At 42.3% G+C, this 25,259-nt stretch overlaps 1 protein-coding gene across 1 annotated transcript in view; it reads right to left on the reverse strand.

Moving 5' to 3' along the window:
- The window catches only part of CCDC178 (coiled-coil domain containing 178), a 787,921-nt gene that overhangs the window by 256,715 nt on the left and 505,947 nt on the right, over positions 1–25,259 (reverse strand). Inside the window, exon 19 of the mRNA XM_069731267.1 lies at positions 7,053–7,202. Within this exon, the coding sequence (XP_069587368.1) occupies positions 7,053–7,202 (150 nt within the window). The remainder of the gene's footprint in view (positions 1–7,052; positions 7,203–25,259) is intronic.

A 25,259-nucleotide genomic window follows, 5' to 3' on the forward strand; every position in this document is an offset into this window, starting at 1 on the left:
AGGAGAAAATGTACCATACAATTTGTTGCTTCATCCAATTTCTCCTGAGTACGCAAATACCCTATATGAGGTGGAAAACTACTTTGGGTGCACTGCAAAGCTCAGAATGGAAGGAGCACTCTGGGGGTCAGCGGGTGTTCCAGTCTGCTATCCGAAACTGCATGGACCAGGGCGCATCCCACCGAATGCCCAATGTCTTTTTAGCCTGGGTGTAATACTATTAAGACAACATAGAGTAAGGGTGAAACAGTGTGGTAATACTTTATTGAACCACAACACAGGCAAATAACACATAGAACAGTCCCAGCAAAATACCCAAGATGGTGTAAAATTAGAGTCTCACCCTTCCGCTGACTCTCTGGGATAAGAGCAGCTGTGACTTCAGAGCTTCCTGGGCTGACTACCCCCACCTGCATCACGCACAGAGAGGAGATAACGACAAGCTTAGGAAGCTGATAGTCCATTCAGGTACAAGGCCAGGAGACTGGTGGACCCATCATCAAGTCACATCTTGGCTTCTCCAAACATCTCCATGGAGCCAGGTGACCGGTGGATCCCATTCAAAATATCAAATATCAACATTTAAGACTCATATGACAACAGTGTATGGTTCTTGACCAACTGAAGAACAGACGCATTAATTCAAAAGCCAACATATAGATAACAGTCTATTCCTCCTGGCTTGCTGACAATAAACGTCTGGTTAATTAAGATAAAATGCTGTCTCATCACATTGCTCCCCCATCCTAATTAGCCAGACGTGATAGGATTCTGAGCATCCTTCTCCACTTATCAGGGACAGTCCATTAGCATGTTTTTAAGCACATTCACAAATGTAAGAGGTCTCACCTTCATGAGAACAAAACTTTGTATCATCGGGTTTCCTCAGAGCAGAGTCCATGTTTTCTTTGTGAAGAAACTCCACAAGTAATTGACGAGAACTGACTCGTATCATTACGTTCACACATGGTGTTCTTAAGATAAAATGCTGTGTCATCCAAGCACCATTTGACTTTTGGAACTCAAAATTGGCTGGAATTGATAGTGAACGCCATGTTGCATTTGGAAAGCCCCTGAGGTGCCTAAACAGTGGAAACTCTACACATATGACATAATTTTGTAAACAAGCTCCCTCCAGGAGTTTCACAGAATTTTATAACATTGAGCCATCAAAATAAAAAAATCACATTTTTCCAGCAAAAAAATTGTTTAACCCCACTTTTTAATTTTCGCAGGGTTAACAGGATATAATGGACCCCAAAAGTTGTAGTGCAATTTCTCCTGAATATGCAAATACTCCACATGTGGGGGAAGACTACTGTTTGGGAGCACAGCAGTCCTGGGAAGGAGCACCATTTCACTTTTGAAATGCAAAATTGGTTGTTATTGATGGAGGATGCCATGTGGTATTTGGGGAGTCCGTAATATGCCTAAACAGTAGAGACTCCCCACAAATCGCCTCATTTTAGAAACTAAACCCTCAAGAAGTTTATCTAGATGTGTGGTGATCACATTAAACTCCCAGGTGCTTCATAGAAGTTTATAATGTTGAGCCGTAAAAATTAAAAAAAAAAAATGTTCCCACAAAAATGTTGAGAAAATGGAAATTTGTTGTGCATGTTCTCTTTAATATGCAGATACCCCATACGTGGTGGGAAAATTGCGGTTTGAATACACTGCTGAGCTCCAAAAGGAAGGAGTGACGTTTTGAAGCACAGACTTTGATGGAATGGTCTGTGGGCACCGTGTCGCGTTTGGAGATTCCCTGATGTGCATAAACAGGGGAAACCCCCCACATGGGGCCCTGTTTTTGGAAACTACATCAATCAAGGAATTTATCTAGACATGTGGTGAGCCCCACAAGTGCTTCACAGAATTTTACAAGGTTGAACCGTGAAAATGAAAAAAGTGAACCCATTTTTGGAAACTACTACCCTAAAGGAATTATCTAGAGGCATAGTTACTGTAATTATAATAATGCTTTTGGTTTTACTGGGGAACAAAATACTGTGGTGGTATGTGTAAGTTGTGTAGTACATCAAACTGAAAAAAGGTGTTGTGTCAATGGAGTAAAACCAGATTTTATCAATTCATGGATTTGTGGTAGGCCTTGAGCAATCCTTAATGCAAAGGCCAGGTTTCTCAAGTCAGGTTTCACAATGGTTAATTGTGTCCTTTCATATTCCTCTCTTGGAGCATGATCAGCACATTTTTTGTGTCTTTCCCTTCCTTGCAGTTTGGGGAATGTTACTGGAAAAATGTTCACCTGGTACAATATGGACACCATCAGTTTCAGAAGTACTGGGGCCCTCACCTGACTGCAAAATGCCAGGGTCTTGATGACCTCCTGAAACTAAAACTGAAAGTAAAGAAAGATCCTCGTATGGCAAGAACATCATAATGGCGCAAAAGCACTGTGCAATTCCATCTGTACAATGTGAATGGCCAGCCAACTTTTTGCACCATGTCTTTTGCATGGCACTGAATGGCTTGATGTCCTGATCTGAGAGATCTACCCACTCCCCAGGGTCGGCTCCAGGTTTTTGAGGGCCCTGGACGAAAGAGTCTCAGTGGGCCCCCCTTTAACACATACCACGATTCATGATCACATATAACACAGCCATGTAGTATATAACACAGCCCACGTAGTATATAACACAGCCATGTACTATATAACAGCCACGTAGCATATAACAGAGCCATATAGTATATAGCACAGCCACATATAACATGGCCCACGTAGTATATAGAACAGCCATGTAGTATATAGCACAGCCCACATCCATACATTTTGCGCAAAGCCCAACTGTCATGACACAACTATCGAGTGACCTAAAACCAGGGGCTCCTTTCCTGGCCCTAACACTAGGGGGCCCCTAGCTCGCCCTGTTCCTCAGGATACTTCAGATGGTGAAGACACCGGGGCCTCCACCCTTGTCTTATCTCCTAAGTTACCCTTGTCCGTCCCCTTCCCTCACCCAGGGAACCAGGGCGCTACTGTGCACCACAGTACATCAACCTGACAAACAGGGCAACAAAGACAAGGGGAAACTGAAAACTCCACACACAAAATATTCACTCACATATACAGAGGAATCCACCAGGGTGTGCAGGAAGGGGAAGAAAGTAAAACAGGGAAGGATAAGAAATTACGAAGGGTACAAACAAAACAACAGTCGCTTCTAACTCCTCCAGCAATTCTTCTTAAACCAACTTCTCTCCCTCCTATTGTCATGAAGCAAATGCTCACTCTGACAAGGACTAGGTAATAGAGCCCATATTTTATAGGGAAAAGGAGTGGCTAACCAAGCACAGATGAACACAGGAATTTCTGCTGGAAGAAATAAACACATTTAATAAACCGGAGAAGTACTTCTCAGCAGCGGAGTAGGATGAACCAGACGCTGTGGTCTTCTGGCTCCACTCCGTTACGATAACTCCGTGACAGTACGAGGCACTTTCTGGAATCTCAGGACCCAGTTTATCAGGGTATGCCACATGAAAGGCCCAAACCAGTCTGGCCGCATGAACGTCGGAAGCTGGTAACCACATCCTCTCCTCAGGACCGTACCCCTTCCAATGTACCATATATTGAAGCGACCGTCAAAGAAGATGAGAGTCTAAGACCTTTGCTATCTGGAACTCCAAATTACCATCAATAATGACAGGAGAAGGTAGTAGAGACGAAGGTAATGCAGATGCCACATACGTCTTGAGAAGCGAACAATGAAAAACCTCATGGATCCTAAAGTTAGGTGGCAGAGCAAGGCGGAATGCTACTGGATTGACGATGGCTAAGATCTTATAAGGACCGATAAACCTGGGACCCAATTTCCAAGATGGAACTTTCAGCTTAATGTTCCTCAAGGAAAGCCACACCAAGTCACCAACACACAGGTCCGAACCCACCAAACGTCTCTGATCAGCCACACTATTATATAGCCATCTTTTGCAAATTATTCACCACTGCCATATGGTAGACATGGAAGAGGAAAACTGTTCTTCCTCCGGTAATTCAGAAGGGTGACTACCATTGAAAGAACTTAACTGAGGATGGAATCCATATGCTCCGAAAATCGGGAACTTACCGGTTGTTTCCTAACAACAATTATTTACCGCGAATTCAGCCAATGGTAAGAAGCTAACCCAGTCCTCCTGGTTCTCAGACACAAAACATCTGAGATACGTTTCTAAATTCTGGTTGACCCATTCAGTCTGCCTGTTAGCAGGTGAAAAGCAGAAGAAAATGACAAATGGATCCCCAGACGAGTGCAAAACGCCCTCCAAAATTTGGAGATAAACTGCACCCCCAATCAGAAACAATAGTGGTAGGAATCCCATGCAGTCTAATTATTTCCTTGACCAAAATTTGCGCCAGAGATTAGGCGTTAGGCAAAGCAATAAAATGAGACATTTTACTGAACCTGTCCACCACCACCAGGATTACAGTGTCCATACAGACAAGGGTAGATCCGTAATAAAATTGACCGACAAATGAGTCCAAGGTCTGCTAGGAATAACCAATGGTTGGAGAGCCCCTGATGGACGAGTATGAGTGGTCTTAGAGCGCGCACAGACATTGCAAGCAGCCACATACTCCCAAACAGCCTTATGAGCACCTGGCCACCAAAAATGCAGAGTAAGTAGAACCGCGGTGGCCTTATTCCCAGGGTGTTCAGCCAACACCGTATCATGATGTTCCCTGAGGACTCTAAGACAGAGATTGACTGGAACAAACAGTTTACCAAGTGAACAGGTAGCAGGGGCATCCCCCTGAGCGTCAACAACCTCTCTTTCCAGATTGGAGCATATAGACGCCATCACTACCCCTTTTTGAACAATAGAAACTGGTTTGCACTTATCTCCTCCCACAGGAAAGCATCCATCTCAACATTTTTGTTTTTCCGCCTAAAAGTAACAAAAAAGTTTAACCTGTAAAGAATAATGCCCATCTTGCCTGTCGTGGTGTTAGACGTTTCGCCGATTCTAAGATGCTGAGGTCTTCTGGCTCCGCTCCATTGCGGTAACCCTGTGACGCCAACATTTTCTTTTTTTTCTGTCTTTAAGTTTCGACTCTTCAGTTGGAAAAGTCATACATTTTGAAAACACTAAAATACCTGGTGTACATAAAATCACTCTGGGATAGTGGGGGAGGAGAGAGGTTTGTGGACTAGAATAGAGTTGCACCACATTTTTAAAAAAGTTACATTTTATGAATCTGTCTAAAACATCTGGAAAAGACACACTGATTTAAAAATCAGAAACTAACTAAACCACAAATGACTTGAAAAAAGCAGGTGCAAATCATTTGATTAATTATTTTAAAATCAAAAAGTCACTAGTTGAGAAATATTCATCTCAAAAATCTGTCAGAAATGCAAATATGAATCTGGCTCTTAGTGTTAGCATTTCATTTTACCCCCTCCATGACAGGTCAATTTTTAAAACCTTTTTTTAACTTTTCTTCTGTTCTTGTTAGTCCTCTAAGGGAACTTGAAGCTTGCGTCTTCTGATCCCTTACAGTATATACAACGATGCTGCATCATTGCTGTGTATAGCAGAAATCATGATCACATTTGAAATCTGGCCCCAGGCTGGTTTTCAAAAGAGCTCCATAATGACAAGCACGGAGATCTTCAACAGATCTTTGGCTGTCAGAGCAACACCTTGGCAAGTCGTGATGATACGGATAGGTGCATGGAATTACACGCCCTCATGCTTTCGAGTGTTAAATGCAGCTTTCAGAGGTTGACAGCTACAATCAACAGGTTTACAATTGCGGGTGGAGCTCTGCAGGTCCTGGCTGTAACACACAACTATATCCTGCAGGGAATGGGGCAGGGTCACCCTGTGAGTCCTCTCCTTAGAGCCGCTTCTGACTTGGTCATATATGTATCTCACATGTCGCGATGTGGTTAAAGCGGTTGTCCAAGTAGCGTAATCACTATGTTACCTTCAAGTAAAATAATATCAGCTATATTCATTCTGGTATAAGAGCCCTTCCTTTGGTGTTGGCACTGACTCTCCCGGTGATTGCGCGACATGACAATTAGCAGCTGCTTTACTCTCCCTTGGGCAAATTAGACATCTGGAGGAAGTATGAGAGCAGCCACAGCTCTCCCTTCCTCCAGATGTCAGTTACATCTGGAGGCGGGACAGTGAAGCTGGCGGTGATTAGCAGCAGGACTTGCGTGACATAAAAATGTCATGAGAGCCCCAGGAGAGCCAGTGGTGACACCGCTGGAACAGTTCCTCCACTGGAGATGAGTAAAGCTGCTATCATTTTGCTTCGGGGTAATATAGTGATTAAGAAGGAGTTGTTCCCTCATAGCGCTATGTACTTACAAGTTTATGTTTTTACTTATATTTGGTCAAATAATCCAAAATATCTGTTTGTTTAGCAGCTAATTCAAACTGATCTAAATGATTTGTTTAGTATGGCACATTATTTAAGTACAGTATGGGAACACTTGGGTACAAAGCAGAGACGAGTAAAGCAGTATTATTTATTTGCTGTATAACGGCATACTGTGGTGCAGTGTGTCTGTATATAGTAATTTCATAGTTATTATATTTGGGAAATGTAAAGGGCAGAGCTTGTTAGGTCAAGTCATAATACTTTTATACTTTAGAATTACAATTTATATTATAAATCAATTCCTACTAATACAATCAAATGAACTCCAAATGTTTTGTAAATTATAGAAGCCCTTTTGCAAAGTAAAATAAGTGCATCATGTCATAATTGACTTGTAAGTGCATATGCGTCTTATTGCTCCAGTGTCCAGACCTGTCTGAATTTGCCCCTGTTGAATAGTAAGAAATGAAGGACTACCAGGTAGAACTTTCCAATAATGTCTTAGGCGGTACTAACAAATGCATTGGGTATATTTTCCATTACTAAAATGTTTATCTACAGAACTTGGGTGATATATAAAAGCAGAGTTTATCATGGCACACGCAGAACTAGATATCATAAAACAGTATAGAATGGAAAGCCATAAGAAAGTATATGTAATATTATCTTACAAAGCAGTTTCTGTTAATGTTACCTGTAAATAATCTCTCTGTGTTGCTTCCATTTTTATCCTGCTCTCGTAGTTGACCATAAGCTTGTCTTTTTCATCCAAATAGCCAGCTTGGAGGGTTTGATACTCTTTGGCTAATGCAACATTTTCCTTAAGTGCTGTCTCCAAGGCCTTCTGTAGTGAAAATATATAAATAAGTAAATTAATAGGATTTTTACCATAGAATTTATGTTGGGTAAGGATATTCTTACAACATGAAATCTAGAAATTGGTAAATTTCACCAGAGTGCAATTTTGCAAAACTTATGCCGCAAAGGTGAATTACAAAAGACATTTTGAAATTAATTGTTGGTCAGATTGACTTTCCTTGTTGCAGAAGAATTGTAAAGGGTTAACCCTTCCATGACCATGCGATTTTCCGTTTTAGTTTTTTGCTCCTCGTATGCTGCCAATATGAATACCCAGGTCTGTACGAGTATGCCGATAACAAACAGGTATAGGTTCTTTTTTAAGTGGTAGAAAAAAATGTTGCCATTTTCAAAGACCCATTGTGTCTCCATTTTTGGGATCTGGGGCTGATTGATGGCTCATTATTTGCACTCCGAGCTGACATTATTATTGATACCATTTTGGGATAGAAACGATGTTTAGATCGCCTGTTAATGTATTTTATTGCAATGTGTGGCGACCAAAATCCCGAAAATTGTTTTTTTTTTTTGCTTCTTATTACGCCACTTATCGATCAGATTAATTTATTTAGTATTTTGATAGACCAGACATTTCTGAATGCAGCGATACAAAAAGTATATTTTTGTGTTCTTTATTGTTTCATTTTGAATGGGGCAATAGCAGGTGATTTGAACTTTCATATTTTTTTTATATTTTTGAAAACATTTTTTTTACTTGCTTCAATAGACTCCTTAGGAGACTTGAAGCTGTGGTTATCGGATTGCTTGTGCTACACAGCAGAAATCATCTCCTATGAATGCCGGCTATTGCTTCTTCAGGATCATTTCTCAAGCAGCAGATTTTGTTGTGAATGTTTTTGCAGATGAAAGTCAGTTTCCATTCATCAGAACGCGATTGTTTCAGATGAATGATACATTTGCAGAACTTTCCCCAACAAAATTCACAACACATGAGTCTTATGAGTCTTATGATTGCAGATAATTTAGATAAAGTCCAAAATTCTATCTGCATCCCCCTTTCCGATGATAGAGCCTATAGTCCTGAGTTATTAAATAAGAGACTAATCTGACAATCCAAATTGTACATTCCTATAAATATGTAATGTCCTAGAACCATATAAATATACTACTTTTGTACAAATTTACAATTAATCCTGGAATTAATCTTCATTTGAAAAATACTGACTTGGGAAGAAGAAACCTTGGAATTTGATGCCAACTACCTTACATTCAGGCATGAAGAATCAATAGTGACTCCTCTGAACCATGAGCAATCAACAAGAGGGATGGTGCCTAGGACTTTCCAAATACCATTCTCACAAGTCACACAGACTTAAAAGCACTTTCCACAATAGAAAAATGACTACCCACATATATTTAAAGGTGGATAACCTTAAAGATAGAAAGTTTCTGCATAATTCCCAAAAATGTTCCTTCACAAACTACCTTAACCACTTTCAAGTGCGCAATTCCACCAATGTTTTTTTTTTGCAGCCTTCAATATGCAGCAAAAATTACCTAGAAACCTATTTCTCCAGGCGAGTATGATTACGGTGATACCAAACTTGCATATGTTTTCATTCTATTTAAATGTTAAAAAATCTTCACATGCTATTGCTGTATGAGGGCTTGCTTTTTTGCAAGACGAATTGAACTTTTGAAATATATTTTACTTTTGAAATGTTATATTTTATAGGTGATGCGCAGTAAAGCTGGAAAAAATTTAAAGTTTGCTGAAAGTGCAAAAAAACTGCAATGTCACAATTGTTTTTTTTTTTTCTTTCCCAATGCTCACTATGTGGTAAAACTTACATGGCAATATGATTCCCCTTGTCAATATGAGTATGCAGATACTAAATACGTAGCTTTATAAATAGTTTTTTTCTCATGTAAGTGGTGAAAAAAATTCAGAAATTTGAAAGAAAAATTAATTTTGCTTATGTCGCCAACTTTTTCATTTTTCAGGATATGGCTGTGGGTGAGGGCTTATTTTTTTCACCATGAGCAGGTGTTTTTACTAATACCATTTTGGTGATCTCTTTTTGCATTTTATTCAAATGTTGCAGTGGCAAAAAACAATTTTGCAATTTATTTTTTTTCGTTATGCCATTTAACGATCGGATTTATTTATTTTATATTTTAATATCTCAGACTTTAGAGAATGCAGTGATACCAAATGTCAAATGTGTTTTTATTTTATTTTTATTGTTTTATATTTAATGGGGCAAAAGATTTGATCTTTTGTGTGTTTTTTTTATTTTTGAAAAAAAGAGTTCTTATTTTTTTACTGTATTTAATAGACCCCCTTGAAGCTGTGATCGTCCGATTGCTTGTGCCATACATAGCAGTGCATCCGCTTTACCCACGTCTGTAAAGGCACATAATGGCTGATTAAATCAGTGAAAGATGCGGAAAAGGCAGGGACATGATTTTTGACATACAAGTATGTTAAAGGTTGTAAAGGGGTTAATAGTAATAATGTTTTAATATTTGCCAAATGGAACTGTTGGGACCCCTAGTGTCAAGGGCTTGGGTGCAATTGCAACCCCTGCACCCATTATAGTTCTGCCCTTGCTTACGGGTTAATGCCTCTACAGTCTATCTTGATAGATCGGACTTTTACCGATGTTTATTTATTTTTATTATTTTTAATAGAGAAAAGGGGGTTAGTTTGAATGTTTATTTTTAGATGCTTTAAAACTTTATTATGATGTTGCAATGTGTCCATAAAAAATATTGTCTGTCCTTGATTTTTTGATAAGCTGTAAAAAAAAAGTCAAGTTGGCACCTCCCCCCCCCCCATGTACAGTTGTGTCCATATGCATGAGGAGGTTAAAGATGGTACCTGGCACCTGTTTACATTTATTTATGAATTCACTACATTCAGCAGCCTAATAATCATTTACTTTGTATTAAACTAATCACCAGTAAACCCACCCAGCTTCCCAGCTTCTTCTCTAGTGAACACACAAGCAGCCCAAACACTAAAAGGAGATGGGGGCACATAACTTTTTTTGGTTTGAAAGCATATCTTCAGATACAAACAACATAATAGGCCACAATAACATAATAAACATCAAACCATAAATATGTAATGAATGCTGATTCAATTTTTAGGGTTTTCACCTATCAGGAGGGTGAACGTCCTCTTCTCCTACGATCACATTCCAAAAAAGGAAGAAACCATGAATTCAACTTTCTCCAATGTAGTGTTTCCCTTCTTCCATAAACTACAAGGATTCATGCATTTCCACTTCTTTGCTTCATTGATTCCTTAACTAGATGGGGACTTGGTCACAGATTTGGCTACACAGAGCATCATTAATAGTTACCCATCCTTATGGTGCCACCTGACTTTCCTCTGCTCCCTCAAATGGAAATACATACGAACAGGCACCATACACTGTCAGGCATGTCTGTGACCAGATAGATGAGGGCCGTACTGAAATGAATAGAGCGCCGCATGTGGCCTCCTTACTGAAAGTTGTGCACTCCTGCACATTAGGCTTTCATGAATGTCTGCTGACTACTTCTCTTCAGCTTTGCGGTTTCATTCTTCTATGTGCTGGTGAGAAAGGTTTATTTCTAAAATTTTCAAATATTAACAAAGATCTTGCAATGTGCGCAAAAATCAATAAGGTGATGAATGTTTTGTAAATGTTAGCCCCCACTGGCAGAGCTTTTCTATAGCTTATAGAGAGGTGTGATATTCCAGTTCTTTTGGCGGAAGTAACTAGAAGCCATTAGGGTTGAGCGACTTTTCTTTTTATAGGATCGGGTCGGGTTTCACTTTTTCAAAAGTCGGGTCGAGTGAAATCGGCCGATCCTATAGAAAAGTCGGGGTCGGTGTCGGCCGAAACACGAAACCCAATGCAGTGCATTGGGTTTCTAATGGTTCCCAGGGTCTGAAGGAGAGGAAACTCTCCTTCAGGCCCTGGGCTCCATATTTAAGTGTAAAATAAAGAATCAAAATAAAAAATATTGATATACTTACTCTCGGACGCGCCCTGGTTCTCACCGGCAGCCTTCCTTCAGACCCTTCCTTCAGACCCTGGGAACCATTAGAAACCCAATGCACTGCATTGGGTTTCGTGTTTCGGCCGACCCCAACCCCGACTTTTCTATAGGATCGGCCGATTTTACTCGACCCGACTTTTAAAAAAGTCGGGTTTCGTGAAACCCGACCCGATCCTATAAAAAGAAAAGTCGCTCAACCCTAGCCATGATGTCATTCCCATGACACATACCAGAACACCTCTCTGCCAGCAATCCTTTTCATTTACAGCTCTCCTCCCTACCCAAACCCACTATTCATTTACACATACAATTGTCTCCTATAAAAATGTAAATGAATACTAGCTTAAAACTGTATCCTAAAATATATGAGAAGGTGAGATATTATGATAATATTTTGTGTTATTCATGAAACAAGATGTTCATATGCAATAAGATAGTAATTTTATAAATTAGACAAGAGACATTGAATGTGATAGATAATGAGATAATAAGACTCGAATGCTGCTTGCACAACAACAATCTTCCTTTCATTCCTCTTGTTACATTTAATGCTGCACATGATTCATTAGTAAGCTACACCGATCCACTTGGTTACTCAAGTCATTTTACCAAGCATAGGACCAAGCTACAAAATTCTTTTAAAAAGCTCCCAACCCAATAAGTAGGACAGTTAATCAGTGGGACTTATCTTCTTATTTCAGAGCAGTTGCATGGAGGGAAAAAAAAAAAACAATACAGAAAGCTAAAGTGTTAACCTAACTATTTCAACTTAACGGGAACCTGTGAGCAGGATTGTGCTCAGTAACCTACAGACACTGTCAGGTCGCCGTTATACTGATTAAAATGATTCATTGGTTGATGAAATCCGTCTTGCGGTTATTGTTTATTTTCAGTTTTGAGATAATGATATGATTGTGCTCCAATGCAGCCTGCGGGGGTTTTCATGTGGTGCTCTGCTTAGGTATTCATGTGTATGGCTTCTGACAGGTCACTGATTCCTCAGTGACCTGCCCCCTAGTTTACAAAATGAATATTATATATACAGTATCTTAGAAAAAAAACACCCTTCTGCAACCAAGCGCCATCTGTGGTGCCTGCCCTACAGCATGATCACTTATGTAATGTGTATATAATTCATTTGAGGTTATCCTAAAATTCCTAAAAAAATCTGTTTGAAAATGGCACCAGCTGCGCCTGTGAGTAGCAGCTATTGGTGATTAATTGGTGATAGCTATTGCGCTGGCACCAGCGGCACCATCACGCTAGAGAAAAAAATGTCCTCCTCCAAAATGGCGCAGCATGGGCAGTAGCAGCTATCAGCTGTGTGTATAATTCATTTGTTTGAGGTTATCCTGAAATTAATTTAAAAAATAAATCAGTTTCAAATAAAGGCACCGGCCGCACATGCGCAGTAGCAGCTATCAGTGATCTGGTAGCTGCTACTGCGCAGGTGCTGGCGGCACCATCTTTGTAGAGAAAAAAAAATTCCTCTGCCAAGATGGCACCATCGGCGCCTGCACAATAGCAGCTATCAGCGAGGAAATTGCAGAACCACTAGCCAGAATATTTGAACAGGAGAAGTCTCAGAAGATTGGAGAAGGGTAAATGTTGTCCTTATCTTCAAAAAAGGGAAGAAGATGGAGCCAGGAAATTACAGGCCTATGGGGAACTGTTAAAGGATCTGGGAATGTTTACCTTGCAAAAAAGAAGCTTAAGAGGAGACTTTGCACAGAGAAATACGAGAAGCAATGGAATGAACTGAAAGGGAGAACATACAGATTAGATATTAGAAAAAAGTTTTTGACAGTGAGGGTGATTAATGAGTTGAGCAGGCTGCCACAAAAGGTGTGGTGAGTTTACCTTCAATGGAAGTCTACAAAGGCTGGACAGACATCTGTCTGAGATGATTTAGTGAATCCTGCATTGAGCAGGGGCTTGAACATGATGACCCTGGAGGTCCCTTCCAACTCTAACATTCTAAGATTCTAAGTATGATGCCCAACAGTGACCACAACACAGTATGATTTCCCCACAGCAACCCCAACATAACATGATGGCTCCCACAGTCCCTCACACACAGTAGCACAGTCCTTCCACAGCCCTCAATATGATGGTCCGCGCACAGCACTCCATACTGTTTAATGGCCCAAACACCCCTCCACACAGTATGATAGCCCCTTACATAGCCCTCCAATCAGAATAAAGGCTTCGAACATAGCTGACTAAATAGGATAATATCCCAAATAGCCCTACAAAATGTATAATGGCCCCCACATTGCCCTACAAACAGTATAAAGGCCTCCCACGTATCCCTTGGCACAGTACAGTAGCCCCATTGCTCTCCAAACAGTGTATTGGCTACCACAAAGTATGATGGCCTCAAAGTATGAATCAATGGCCCCATAGCGGTTGACTGGCTCTGACAGTATAGAAGACATGAGCCGCTGACCTTAGTGATTGACTGTAGTTGTATTTATTCAATATATATGCAGTTGCATAAATTGGTGTTATGGCTCTTTTGCAGGAGAAGATGAGGATATGCACACAGACAAATCATGAAGCAATAAATTCCTGAACAACACTCCAAACACCTCCTCAAACAACCAACATCTCCAACTCCAGAACCAGGTAGTATGAAACTAACACTGGTAATCGCTCATTGCCAGAGACGAGTATACATAGCAGAGGAGAGTGGCCAACACTGAACAGCTGAGACCATCAAAGCAGGAAAGCTCCAGGGGCTCTCAACTGAACAGATTAACCCCTGCACTGCTAGTGGAAACTAGCACTGTTTAATATGATGGTCAAGTGCTTCTAATCAGTTCAAGCGCATGTGAAATCAGACGCCACGGTCTTCTGGCCCTTCTCTGTAGCAGTAAATCTGTGACAATAGGTAGTACCATGACATTATGTTTTGTTCAGCTCAAAAATGTATATTATTGACTGTCCAACACAACACAAGTAAAATGGCATTAATTTCAATGGCTAATTGTCTAGAATGCCATGTCAATCAGCATGTAAGGCTACATTGGCACATAGTTATATATGTTGCAAAAAGACATCAAAGTCAACTTTTCTCCACCAGTTATAGATTCTCTATCACTAGTTTTATTTATAACCCACAATGACATTTGTTGTGATAATATCATCACCAAATGCCATTAGACCAGCTGGAACTACAGGTACAATTAAGAAAATAACAGTGAACAAGATGCCAAGACTGCAGCTTGACTTGCCCTATAAAGAGGCCAACGTCTGTAAAAGTATTTGGAGATCAGATGTAAAACATTTGCGCTGAACAGCAGACTGCTTTCCAGAGTGATTTGATGCACCCAACTGTATAAGTTCCTCAGATGACTCAGACCAGATTTCTCTTGGACCTGGACCTCATGCACATTGGGGTGTCTCCCTATGTGTCTGGCGAAGACGTCAATCCACCTGCACAGCCAGAGACTTGGCCACCTCAGGGGAAACTGGAGTGTCATACAGGGCTAAGGCATACTTCAGCTTTAATGATAGCCCTTTATAGACTTGGCTACAGAGTGTGGTGTCATTCCACTTAGTGTGCGTGGACCACCTCCAACACTTGGAGCAATTCTCCTTCGCCGGCCAGTCTCCCTGCTGAAGCTGACGTAGTGTAGACTCAACCAGGAGGACACAGTTGGGGTTGTCGTATATATGACCCAGCGACAAAAATATCCCTCCTCCACCTGGAGCGTATAGGAGTGGAGAGAAAGTGCCCATGGTTGGTGGTCACCCTAAAGGAGTGATATTATTATCCCCACCTGTTGCTCCTCGGCTCCAAAGGAATAATGATATATCCTAAAGTATAGTTTACAGGCCATCCTGAAAACAACAAACTTGTCATGCCCCTCAGAAAACCTGTCAGACAAAGTGATCTTGGGCTCCTGGGAGTCATGGTCCTCAAACCTGATATGTTAGGGTGCAGCAAAACGACAGTGCATACAATTGCCACCTCCAGGCTGAGTTGCTGCAGGTGCCCTGTCAGAGCAGTAATTGGATCCATAATGGATCAAAAATGAGTTTGGTCAGAGCTAATGTCACAACTCTGTTGATGAGTGTCCTGGGACCAGGGGGTCCTTCTCTTTCCCTAATGCTACGGGGCATCCTAGCTCACCCCTGATCATTAGGTTACTTCGGAAGGTGAAGATGCCAGGGCCACGTACCTTGCCTTAGCTCTTGAACCTGCCCTCAGTCCATACCCTTCCCTCACCCAGGGAAGAGGGGAGTAGTAGGGCACTGTAGTTAAACAACCAGACTAACAAGGTTATATGAACAGGGGTAACTGTTGTGAATTCTGTTGTCGGGCTCTCTCCTGTGGTCATGAATGGTACTTCGGCTGGTTCTGTCCATGGACTTCCTCTGGTGGGTGTTTCTGAGTTTCCTTCCTCAGGTGACGAGGTTAATTCGTTAGCTGGCTGCTCTATTTAACTCCACTTAGATCTTTGCTCCATGCCACCTGTCAATGTTCCAGTATTGGTCTAGTTCACTCCTGGATCGTTCTTGTGACCTGTCTTCCCAGCAGAAGCTAAGTTCCAGCTTGTATTTCTTTGGTTTGCTATTTTTCTGTCCAGCTTGCTATTTTTATTGTTGTCTTGCTTGCTGGAAGCTCTGGGACGCAGAGGGAGCGCCTCCGCACCGTGAGTCGGTGCGGAGGGTCTTTTTGCGCCCTCTGCGTGGTCTTTTTGTAGGTTTTTGTGCTGACCGCAAAGTAACCTTTCCTATCCTCGGTCTGTTCAGTAAGTCGGGCCTCACTTTGCTAAATCTATTTCATCTCTGTGTTTGTATTTTCATCTTTACTCACAGTCATTATATGTGGGGGGCTGCCTTTTCCTTTGGGGAATTTATCTGAGGCAAGGTAGACTTTATTTTTCTATCTTCAGGGCTAGCTAGTTCCTTAGGCTGTGCCGAGTTGCATAGGGAGCGTTAGACGCAATCCACGGCTATTTCTAGTGTGTTTGATAGGAATAGGGATTGCGGTCAGCAGAGTTCCCACATCCCAGAGCTCGTCCTTTATTATCAGTAACTATCAGGTCATTCCTTGTGCTCTTAACCACCAGGTCCATTATTGTCCTCACCACCAGGTCATAACAGTACAGGTGGCCCAAAGTACTAATGCATCTCAATAGAGGGATAAGAGAAATTCTGAGACCAATTTTTTTTTTTTTGCAGTGTGTTTTGTCTCTCTTTTCCCCTTTACCTCTGGGTGGTTCAGGACACAGGTGTAAACACGGACATTCAAGGTCTGTCCTCTTGGATGGATAATCTCACTACAAGGGTGCAAAACATTCAAGATTTTGTGGTTCAGAATCCGATGTCAGAGCCTAGGATTCCAATTCCTGATTTGTTTTTTGGTGATAGATCTAAGTTCTTGAATTTCAAAAATAATTGTAGATTGTTTCTTGCCTTGAAACCTCGCTCCTCAGGTGACCCTGTTCAGCAGGTGAAGATCATTGTTTCTTTGTTACGTGGTGACCCTCAAGACTGGGCATTTTCCCTTGCGCCAGGAGATCCGGCATTGCGTGATGTTGATGCGTTTTTCCTGGCGCTTGGATTGCTTTATGACGAACCTAATTCAGTGGATCAGGCGGAGAGAATCTTGCTGGCTCTGTGTCAGGGTCAGGATGAGGCGGAGATATATTGTCAGAAGTTTAGAAAGTGGTCTGTGCTCACTCAGTGGAATGAATGTGCCCTGGCAGCAATCTTCAGAAAGGGTCTCTCTGAAACCCTTAAGGATATCATGGTGGGATTTCCCATGCCTGCTGGTCTGAATGAGTCTATGTCCTTGGCCATTCAGATCGATCGACGCTTGCGTGAGCGTAAAGCTGTGCACCATTTGGTGGTACTATCTGAGCATGGGCCTGAGTCTATGCAATGTGATAGGACTTTGACCAGAGCTGAACGGCAAGAACACAGACGTCGGAATGGGCTATGTTTTTACTGTGGTGATTCCACTCATGCTATCTCCGATTGTCCTAAGCGCACTAAGCGGTTCGCTAGGTCTGCCACCATTGGTACGGTACAGTCTAAATTTCTATTGTCCGTTACTCTGATTTGCTCTTTGTCATCCTATTCTGTTATAGCATTTGTGAAATCAGGCGCTGCCCTGAATTTGATGGACTTGGAGTATGCTAGGCGCTGTGGTTTTTCTTGGAGCCCTTGCAGTATCCTATTCCATTGAGAGGAATTGATGCTACGCCTTTGGCCAAGAATAAGCCTCAGTACTGGACCCAATTGACCATGTGCATGGCTCCTGCACATCAGGAGGATATCCGCTTTCTGGTGTTGCATAATCTGCATGATGTGGTCGTTTTGGGGTTGCCATGGCTACAGGTTCATAATCCAGTATTGGACTGGAAATCTATGTCTGTGTCCAGCTGGGGTTGCCAGGGGGTACATGGTGATGTTCCATTTTTGTCTATTTCGTCTTCCACTCCTTCTGAAGTTCCAGAGTTTTTGTCGGATTATCGGGATGTATTTGATGAGCCCAAAGCCAGTGCCCTACCTCCTCATAGGGATTGCGATTGTGCAATTAATTTGATTCCTGGTAGTAAGATTCCTAAGGGCCGATTGTTCAATTTATCTGTGCCAGAACACGCCGCTATGCGGAGTTATATAAAGGAATCCTTGGAGAAAGGCCATATTCGCCCGTCGTCATCACCGTTAGGAGCAGGGTTCTTTTTTGTGGCCAAGAAGGATGGTTCTTTGAGACCTTGTATTGATTACCGCCTTCTTAATAAAATTACAGTCAAATTTCAGTATCCTTTGCCGTTGCTGTCTGATTTGTTTGCTCGTATTAAAGGGGCTAGTTGGTTCACCAAGATAGATCTTCGAGGGGCGTATAATCTTGTGCGTATTAAACAAGGCGATGAATGGAAAACAGCATTTAATACGCCCGAGGGCCATTTTGAGTACCTGGTTATGCCATTCGGGCTTTCCAATGCTCCATCAGTATTTCAGTCCTTTATGCATGACATCTTCCGAGAGTACCTGGATAAATTCCTGATTGTGTATTTGGATGATATTTTGGTCTTTTCGGATGATTGGGAGTCTCATGTGAAGCAGGTCAGAATGGTGTTCCAGGTCCTTCGTGCGAATTCCTTGTTTGTGAAGGGGTCAAAGTGTCTCTTTGGAGTTCAGAAGGTTTCATTTTTGGGGTTCATTTTTTCCCCTTCTACTATCGAGATGGACCCTGTTAAAGTCCAGGCCATTTACGATTGGACTCAGCCGACATCTGTGAAGAGCCTGCAAAAGTTCCTGGGCTTTGCTAATTTTTATCGGCGCTTCATCGCTAATTTTTCTACTGTTGCTAAACCGTTGACTGATTTGACCAAGAAGGGTGCTGATGTGGTCAATTGGTCTTCTGCAGCTGTAGAGGCTTTTCAGGAGTTGAAGCATCGTTTTTCTTCTGCCCCTGTGTTGTGCCAGCCAGATGTTTCGCTCCCGTTTCAGGTTGAGGTTGATGCTTCTGAGATTGGAGCAGGGGCTGTTTTGTCGCAAAGAAGTTCTGATGGCTCGGTGATGAAGCCATGTGCTTTCTTTTCCAGGTAGTTTTCGTCTGCTGAGCGTAATTATGATGTTGGTAATCGTGAGTTGTTGGCCATGAAGTGGGTATTCGAGGAGTGGCGTCATTGGCTTGAAGGAGCCAAGCATCGCGTGGTGGTCTTGACAGATCACAAGAATTTGACTTATCTTGAGTCTGCCAAACAGTTGAATCCGAGACAGGCTCAATGGTCGTTATTTTTCTCCCGTTTTGATTTTGTGGTTTCGTACCTTCCGGGCTCTAAGAATGTGAAGGCTGATGCCCTGTCAAGGAGTTTTGTGCCTGACTCTCCGGGTGTTCCTGAGCCGGCGGGTATTCTCAAAGAGGGGGTAATTTTGTCTGCCATCTCCCCTGATTTGCGGCGGGTGCTGCAAAAATTTCAGGCTGATAGACCTGACCGTTGCCCAGCGGAGAAACTGTTTGTCCCTGATAGATGGACTAGTAGAGTTATCTCTGAGATTCATTGTTCAGTGTTGGCTGGGCATCCTGGAATCTTTGGTACCAGAGATTTGGTGGCTAGATCCTTTTGGTGGCCGTCTTTGTCACGGGATGTGCGTTCTTTTGTGCAGTCCTGTGGGACTTGTGCTCGGGCTAAGCCCTGCTGTTCTCGTGCCAGTGGGTTGCTTTTGCCCTTGCCGGTCCCGAAGAGGCCCTGGACACATATTTCTATGGATTTTATTTGATCTCCCCGTCTCTCAAAAGATGTCGGTCATTTGGGTGGTTTGTGATCGCTTTTCTAAGATGGTCCATTTGGTACCTTTGTCTAAATTGCCTTCCTCCTCTGATTTGGTGCCATTATTTTTCCAGCATGTGGTTCGTTTACATGGTATCCCGGAGAACATCGTTTCTGACAGAGGTTCCCAGTTTGTTTCGAGGTTTTGGCGATCCTTTTGTGCAAGGATGGGCATTGATTTGTCTTTTTCCTCGGCTTTCCATCCTCAGACAAATGGCCAAACCGAACGAACTGATCAAACTTTGGAACCATATCTGAGATGCTTTGTTTCTGCTGATCAGGATGATTGGGTGTCCTTTTTGCCGTTGGCTGAGTTCGCCCTTAATAATCAGGCCAGCTTGGCTACTTTGGTTTCGCCGTTTTTCTGCAATTCTGGTTTCCATCCTCGTTTCTCTTCAGGGCAGGTTGAGTCTTCGGACTGTCCTGGTGTAGATACTGTGGTGGATAGGTTGCAGCAGATTTGGACTCATGTGGTGGACAATTTGACATTGTCCCAGGAGAAGGCTCAACGTTTCGCTAACCACTGGCGCTGTGTGGGTCCCCGACTTCGTGTTGGGGATTTGGTTTGGTTGTCGTCTCGTTATGTTCCTATGAAGGTTTCCTCTCCTAAGTTTAAGCCTTGTTTCATTGGTCCGTATAAGATTTCTGAGGTTATCAATCCTGTGTCATTTCATTTGGCCCTTCCTGCTTCTTTTGCCATCCATAATGTGTTCCATAGGTCGTTATTGCGGAGATACGTGGCGCCTGTGGTTCCATCCGTTGATCCTCCTGCCCCGGTGTTGGTTGAGGGGGAGTTGGAGTATGTGGTGGAGAAGATTTTGGATTCTCGTGTTTCGAGACGGAAACTCCAGTACCTGGTCAAGTGGAAGGGTTATGGTCAGGAAGATAATTCCTGGGTTTTTGCCTCTGATGTTCATGCTGCCGATCTGGTTCGTGCCTTTCATTTGGCTCATCCTGGTCGGCCTGGGGGCTCTGGTGAGGGTTCGGTGACCCCTCCTCAAGGGGGGGGTACTGTTGTGAATTCTGTTGTCGGGCTCCCTCCTGTGGTCATGAATGGTACTTCGGCTGGTTCTGTCCATGGACTTCCTCTGGTGGGTGTTTCTGAGTTTCCTTCCTCAGGTGACGAGGTTAATTCGTTAGCTGGCTGCTCTATTTAACTCCACTTAGATCTTTGCTCCATGCCACCTGTCAATGTTCCAGTATTGGTCTAGTTCACTCCTGGATCGTTCTTGTGACCTGTCTTCCCAGCAGAAGCTAAGTTCCAGCTTGTATTTCTTTGGTTTGCTATTTTTCTGTCCAGCTTGCTATTTTTATTGTTGTCTTGCTTGCTTGAAGCTCTGGGACGCAGAGGGAGCGCCTCCGCACCGTGAGTCGGTGCGGAGGGTCTTTTTGCGCCCTCTGCGTGGTCTTTTTGTAGGTTTTTGTGCTGACCGCAAAGTAACCTTTCCTATCCTCGGTCTGTTCAGTAAGTCGGGCCTCACTTTGCTAAATCTATTTCATCTCTGTGTTTGTATTTTCATCTTTACTCACAGTCATTATATGTGGGGGGCTGCCTTTTCCTTTGGGGAATTTCTCTGAGGCAAGGTAGGCTTTATTTTTCTATCTTCAGGGCTAGCTAGTTCCTTAGGCTGTGCCGAGTTGCATAGGGAGCGTTAGGCGCAATCCACGGCTATTTCTAGTGTGTTTGATAGGATTAGGGATTGCGGTCAGCAGAGTTCCCACGTCCCAGAGCTCGTCCTTTATTATCAGTAACTATCAGGTCATTCCGTGTCTTAACCACCAGGTCCATTATTGTCCTGACCACCAGGTCATAACAGGTAACCTGAATAGAACAGCAGGGTTAATAAGCAGGTGAAGTGCTTCTATTCAGCACAGGAGTCAGAGAACTCAGACGCTGCGTTCTTCTTGCTCCTCTCTGTCGTGGTAAACCCCTGACACATGGACTGCAAATACACTGGTATGCTAACCAGTGCACTTGCAGACCAAATTTGCATATTAATAAAAGCCAAAATGCGGCACACTGATATATGCTTCCTTCATGACTTATTGTCTGCTTCTAAATAGGTAATAATACGTATGTGGATCGGTGACTGTCCGACTTCCGGGACCCACTACAATTACAAATTAGGGAATTTTTACCCCCAATGGAGAACATCTATGCCCTTTCCAAAATAGAGCTACAGGTTAGATGCCTCACTGCAACACTTATCAGGCTCATTGGGAGTTAATTCAGCAGAGATCCAGCATATGAACTAGGGGACATAAAAGTTCCCAATTCTGCTGATCGGACCTATCCTGTGGATGCATCAGATAACATCTACTGATGTCTGTGGAGACGGAGAGGGGAACAGAATGAGAATCAGAGTGAAGAAAGGCACAGCCCGATACAGACCCATGATGCTACTTTCTTGTGTTTTATATCACCACACAGGATTGACACCTACACTGTTCAGTACTGCTGTATAATGTACTCCATGTTCCTGTTGTTTCTGTCTGATACATAGACACAGGAAAGCAGGAATCTCTCATATCTGTGTATGCAGGAAATAGGATGCATCCTTACAGCTACTGTCCACCCACTAGCACAGAGACAACTGAAAAAAGATAGAGAATGCAGAGGGGAATAATAGGTACACAATGCAGGAAATAAGTCATATAATGGCCAGGAATAGTGTTAATATTCATGTACTCACATGACAGCTGGTACTGAAAAGTCACCTCAAATTAAAAAAATACATTTATATATTACTTGAGGATTATACAGGGCTTGAATGGGCAACAAGATTATTTTTTTCCATTATAAACCACTATACGCTCAATCTTGAATGCATTTTTATCTTTTTTTTATGGAAAATGCAATACGTAAAAACTGGAAGAAAAATAACTATTGTTTAAACATTTATCAATAATTTGCAAATAAAACATTTACACAACTTGATTCATTTTATTCCTACAATTAATGTAACACTACCATATAAAATACGTATTATAGTCAATGTCCTGCCAAGTATCTTAATAAATTGAAATATATGGCAAATATAGATCAGATCGGCTCACTTGCCTTTCTGGATGCTAAAAATTAAAGACTAAAACTGCCAAGATCTCAATTAATGGACATATTAATACATAACCTCCTCTTGATTATGGCTTATATGCTACTCCCAAATGCATGCCACTATCAACCTCTTTCTGAATGATCTACCCTATGATCTCTGGCCTAAGATTTGCAATATTTTATAACTCTACTATAAGATTTCATCCATCACTGTATAACATACTCGCCAACTTTACAAAATACTCCTGCAGAATACTCCAGAGAGAAATGTGCTTGCAGAGATAGCTGAGTGTGGTGAAACTTTTTCCATGATTGACCACATGGCCTTTAAAGGGAACCTGTCATCTCAAATTGGCGGGATATGTAAATGCCTTTTTTCCGGTCCAATGGGCGGCGTTTCGTCTTCATTTCTCCACCCCATCCGTCCCTGTTGTCCCCAATATGTTCGAGAATTAGAGTACTTGTCCTCCATAGTTCGCGCGTGCGCAATGCAATCTTCGCTCACACATGCGCAGTATGCTTTGCCCAACTGCGGACAAAGCTGAAATGCATTACTGCACATGCGCCCACGCACTATGTCCCGGAAGTATTTCATTCTGTCCTGGGACATAGTGCGTGGGCGCATGCGCAGTAATGCTTTTCGGCTTTGCCCGCAGTTGGGCAAAGCATACTGCGCATGCGCGAGCAAAGATTGCATTGTGCACGCACGAACTATGGAGGACAAGTACTCTAATTCTCGAACATATTGCTGACAACAGGGACGGATGGGGTGGGAAAATGAAGACGAAACGCTGCTCATCGGACCGGAAAAAAAGGCATTTACATATCCCGACAATTTTAGGTGACAGGTTCCCTTTAACACGAAATTCCAGTCCACGCCCATTTTTCCCATCCCTGAATGTATCTAGAGACTGTATTTTAGTCTGTGTTCTTTAGGCTGTGCTCCTATGCTGAGCTTTTTGGTGAATTTTTGGCGCTGTGTATTTTCGCTGTATCAAAAATGCAGCGTCATACAGTTGTAGAAAAGTGGATGTGATTTATAGAAATCATGCCTGCTGTGCTTGGTTTTTAGTGAGCATACTCTGACCTGCGGTGCATGTTTCAAATCAATCATGTCAATTTATCTTGTGTGTTGGTGGCGTATAAAACTCCAGTGCAGATTTTCCCCATAGACTTGAATTAGATGTGAAAAATCCGCAGGTAAAAAATGCATGTGTTTTTAGTGAATTTCCACTGCGGAAATGCATCAAAGACGCATCAAAACTGCACATGACTGTATGAATAAAGATTTGTCAACATCAAATACTAGAAAGTGTTAAAACAAAATACCTTTATTTATAACGTGACATACAAACAAGAGGTAAAAATCAAAGCATCAAAAATGTGATAAAAATGCATGTAAAAGAAAATAAAGTAACCTTATTCATTTAATAGGTGTAGAAACGGTGCCAAAAACCTGCAACATCAAAAACTCTCCAAAAGCTCATCGTGGGAATGTGGCCTTAAAGGGAATCTGTCACCAGGTTTTTGCTACCTCCCCTTAGAGTACAATAATGTAGGAAAAGAGACCCTGATTACAATGATGTATCACTTAGTTAGCTGTACCCGCCCACGCCTCAGTTTTCTGTGTGCATTGTCTATTGACAGTAAGCAGCTTATTGGAGGAGGGGGTGTGGCCAGACCAGGGCTCAAAGGAGCTGTAGTCTAGACAGTGATAATCTCCGGGTGATAAAACATTTACTGTATGGAAACAACCACACACAGCCTAATAAGGGACACATCTCTGAAATCCGTGTCTCAGCCCCTACCTCATGCTGTCCTTAAATTACATAGCAAAACCCTCTGACAGATTCCCTTTAAAGAGCACTGCTTTCTGGGAGTTTCCACGTGGATATATATATACAGTGGGGCAAAAAAGTATTTAGTCAGGCAGCAATAGTGCAAGTTCCACCACTTAAAAAGATGAGAGGCGTCTGTAATTTACATCATAGGTAGACCTCAACTATGGGAGACAAACTGAGAAAAAAAAAATCCAGAAAATCACATTGTCTGTTTTTTTATCATTTTTTTTGCATATTATGGTGGAAAATAAGTATTTGGTCAGAAACAAACAATCAAGATTTCTGGCTCTCACAGACCTGTAACTTCTTCTTTAAGAGTCTCCTCTTTCCTCCACTCTTTACCTGTAGTAATGGCACCTGTTTAAACTTGTTATCAGTATAAAAAGACACCTGTGCACACCCTCAAACAGTCTGACTCCAAACTCCACTATGGTGAAGACCAAAGAGCTGTCAAAGGACACCAGAAACAAAATTGTAGCCCTGCACCAGGCTGGGAAGACTGAATCTGCAATAGCCAACCAGCTTGGAGTGAAGAAATCAACAGTGGGAGCAATAATTAGAAAATGGAAGACATACAAGACCACTGATAATCTCCCTCGATCTGGGGCTCCACGCAAAATCCCACCCCGTGGGGTCAGAATGATCACAAGAATGGTGAGCAAAAATCCCAGAACCACGCGGGGGGACCTAGTGAATGAACTGCAGAGAGCTGGGACCAATGTAACAAGGCCTACCATAAGTAACACACTACGCCACCATGGACTCAGATCCTGCAGTGCCAGACGTGTCCCACTGCTTAAGCCAGTACATGTCCGGGCCCGTCTGAAGTTTGC

The sequence above is a fragment of the Ranitomeya imitator genome, chromosome 6 (assembly GCF_032444005.1).
Source record: "Ranitomeya imitator isolate aRanImi1 chromosome 6, aRanImi1.pri, whole genome shotgun sequence".
In the NCBI taxonomy this organism is placed as follows: Eukaryota; Metazoa; Chordata; class Amphibia; order Anura; family Dendrobatidae; genus Ranitomeya; species Ranitomeya imitator.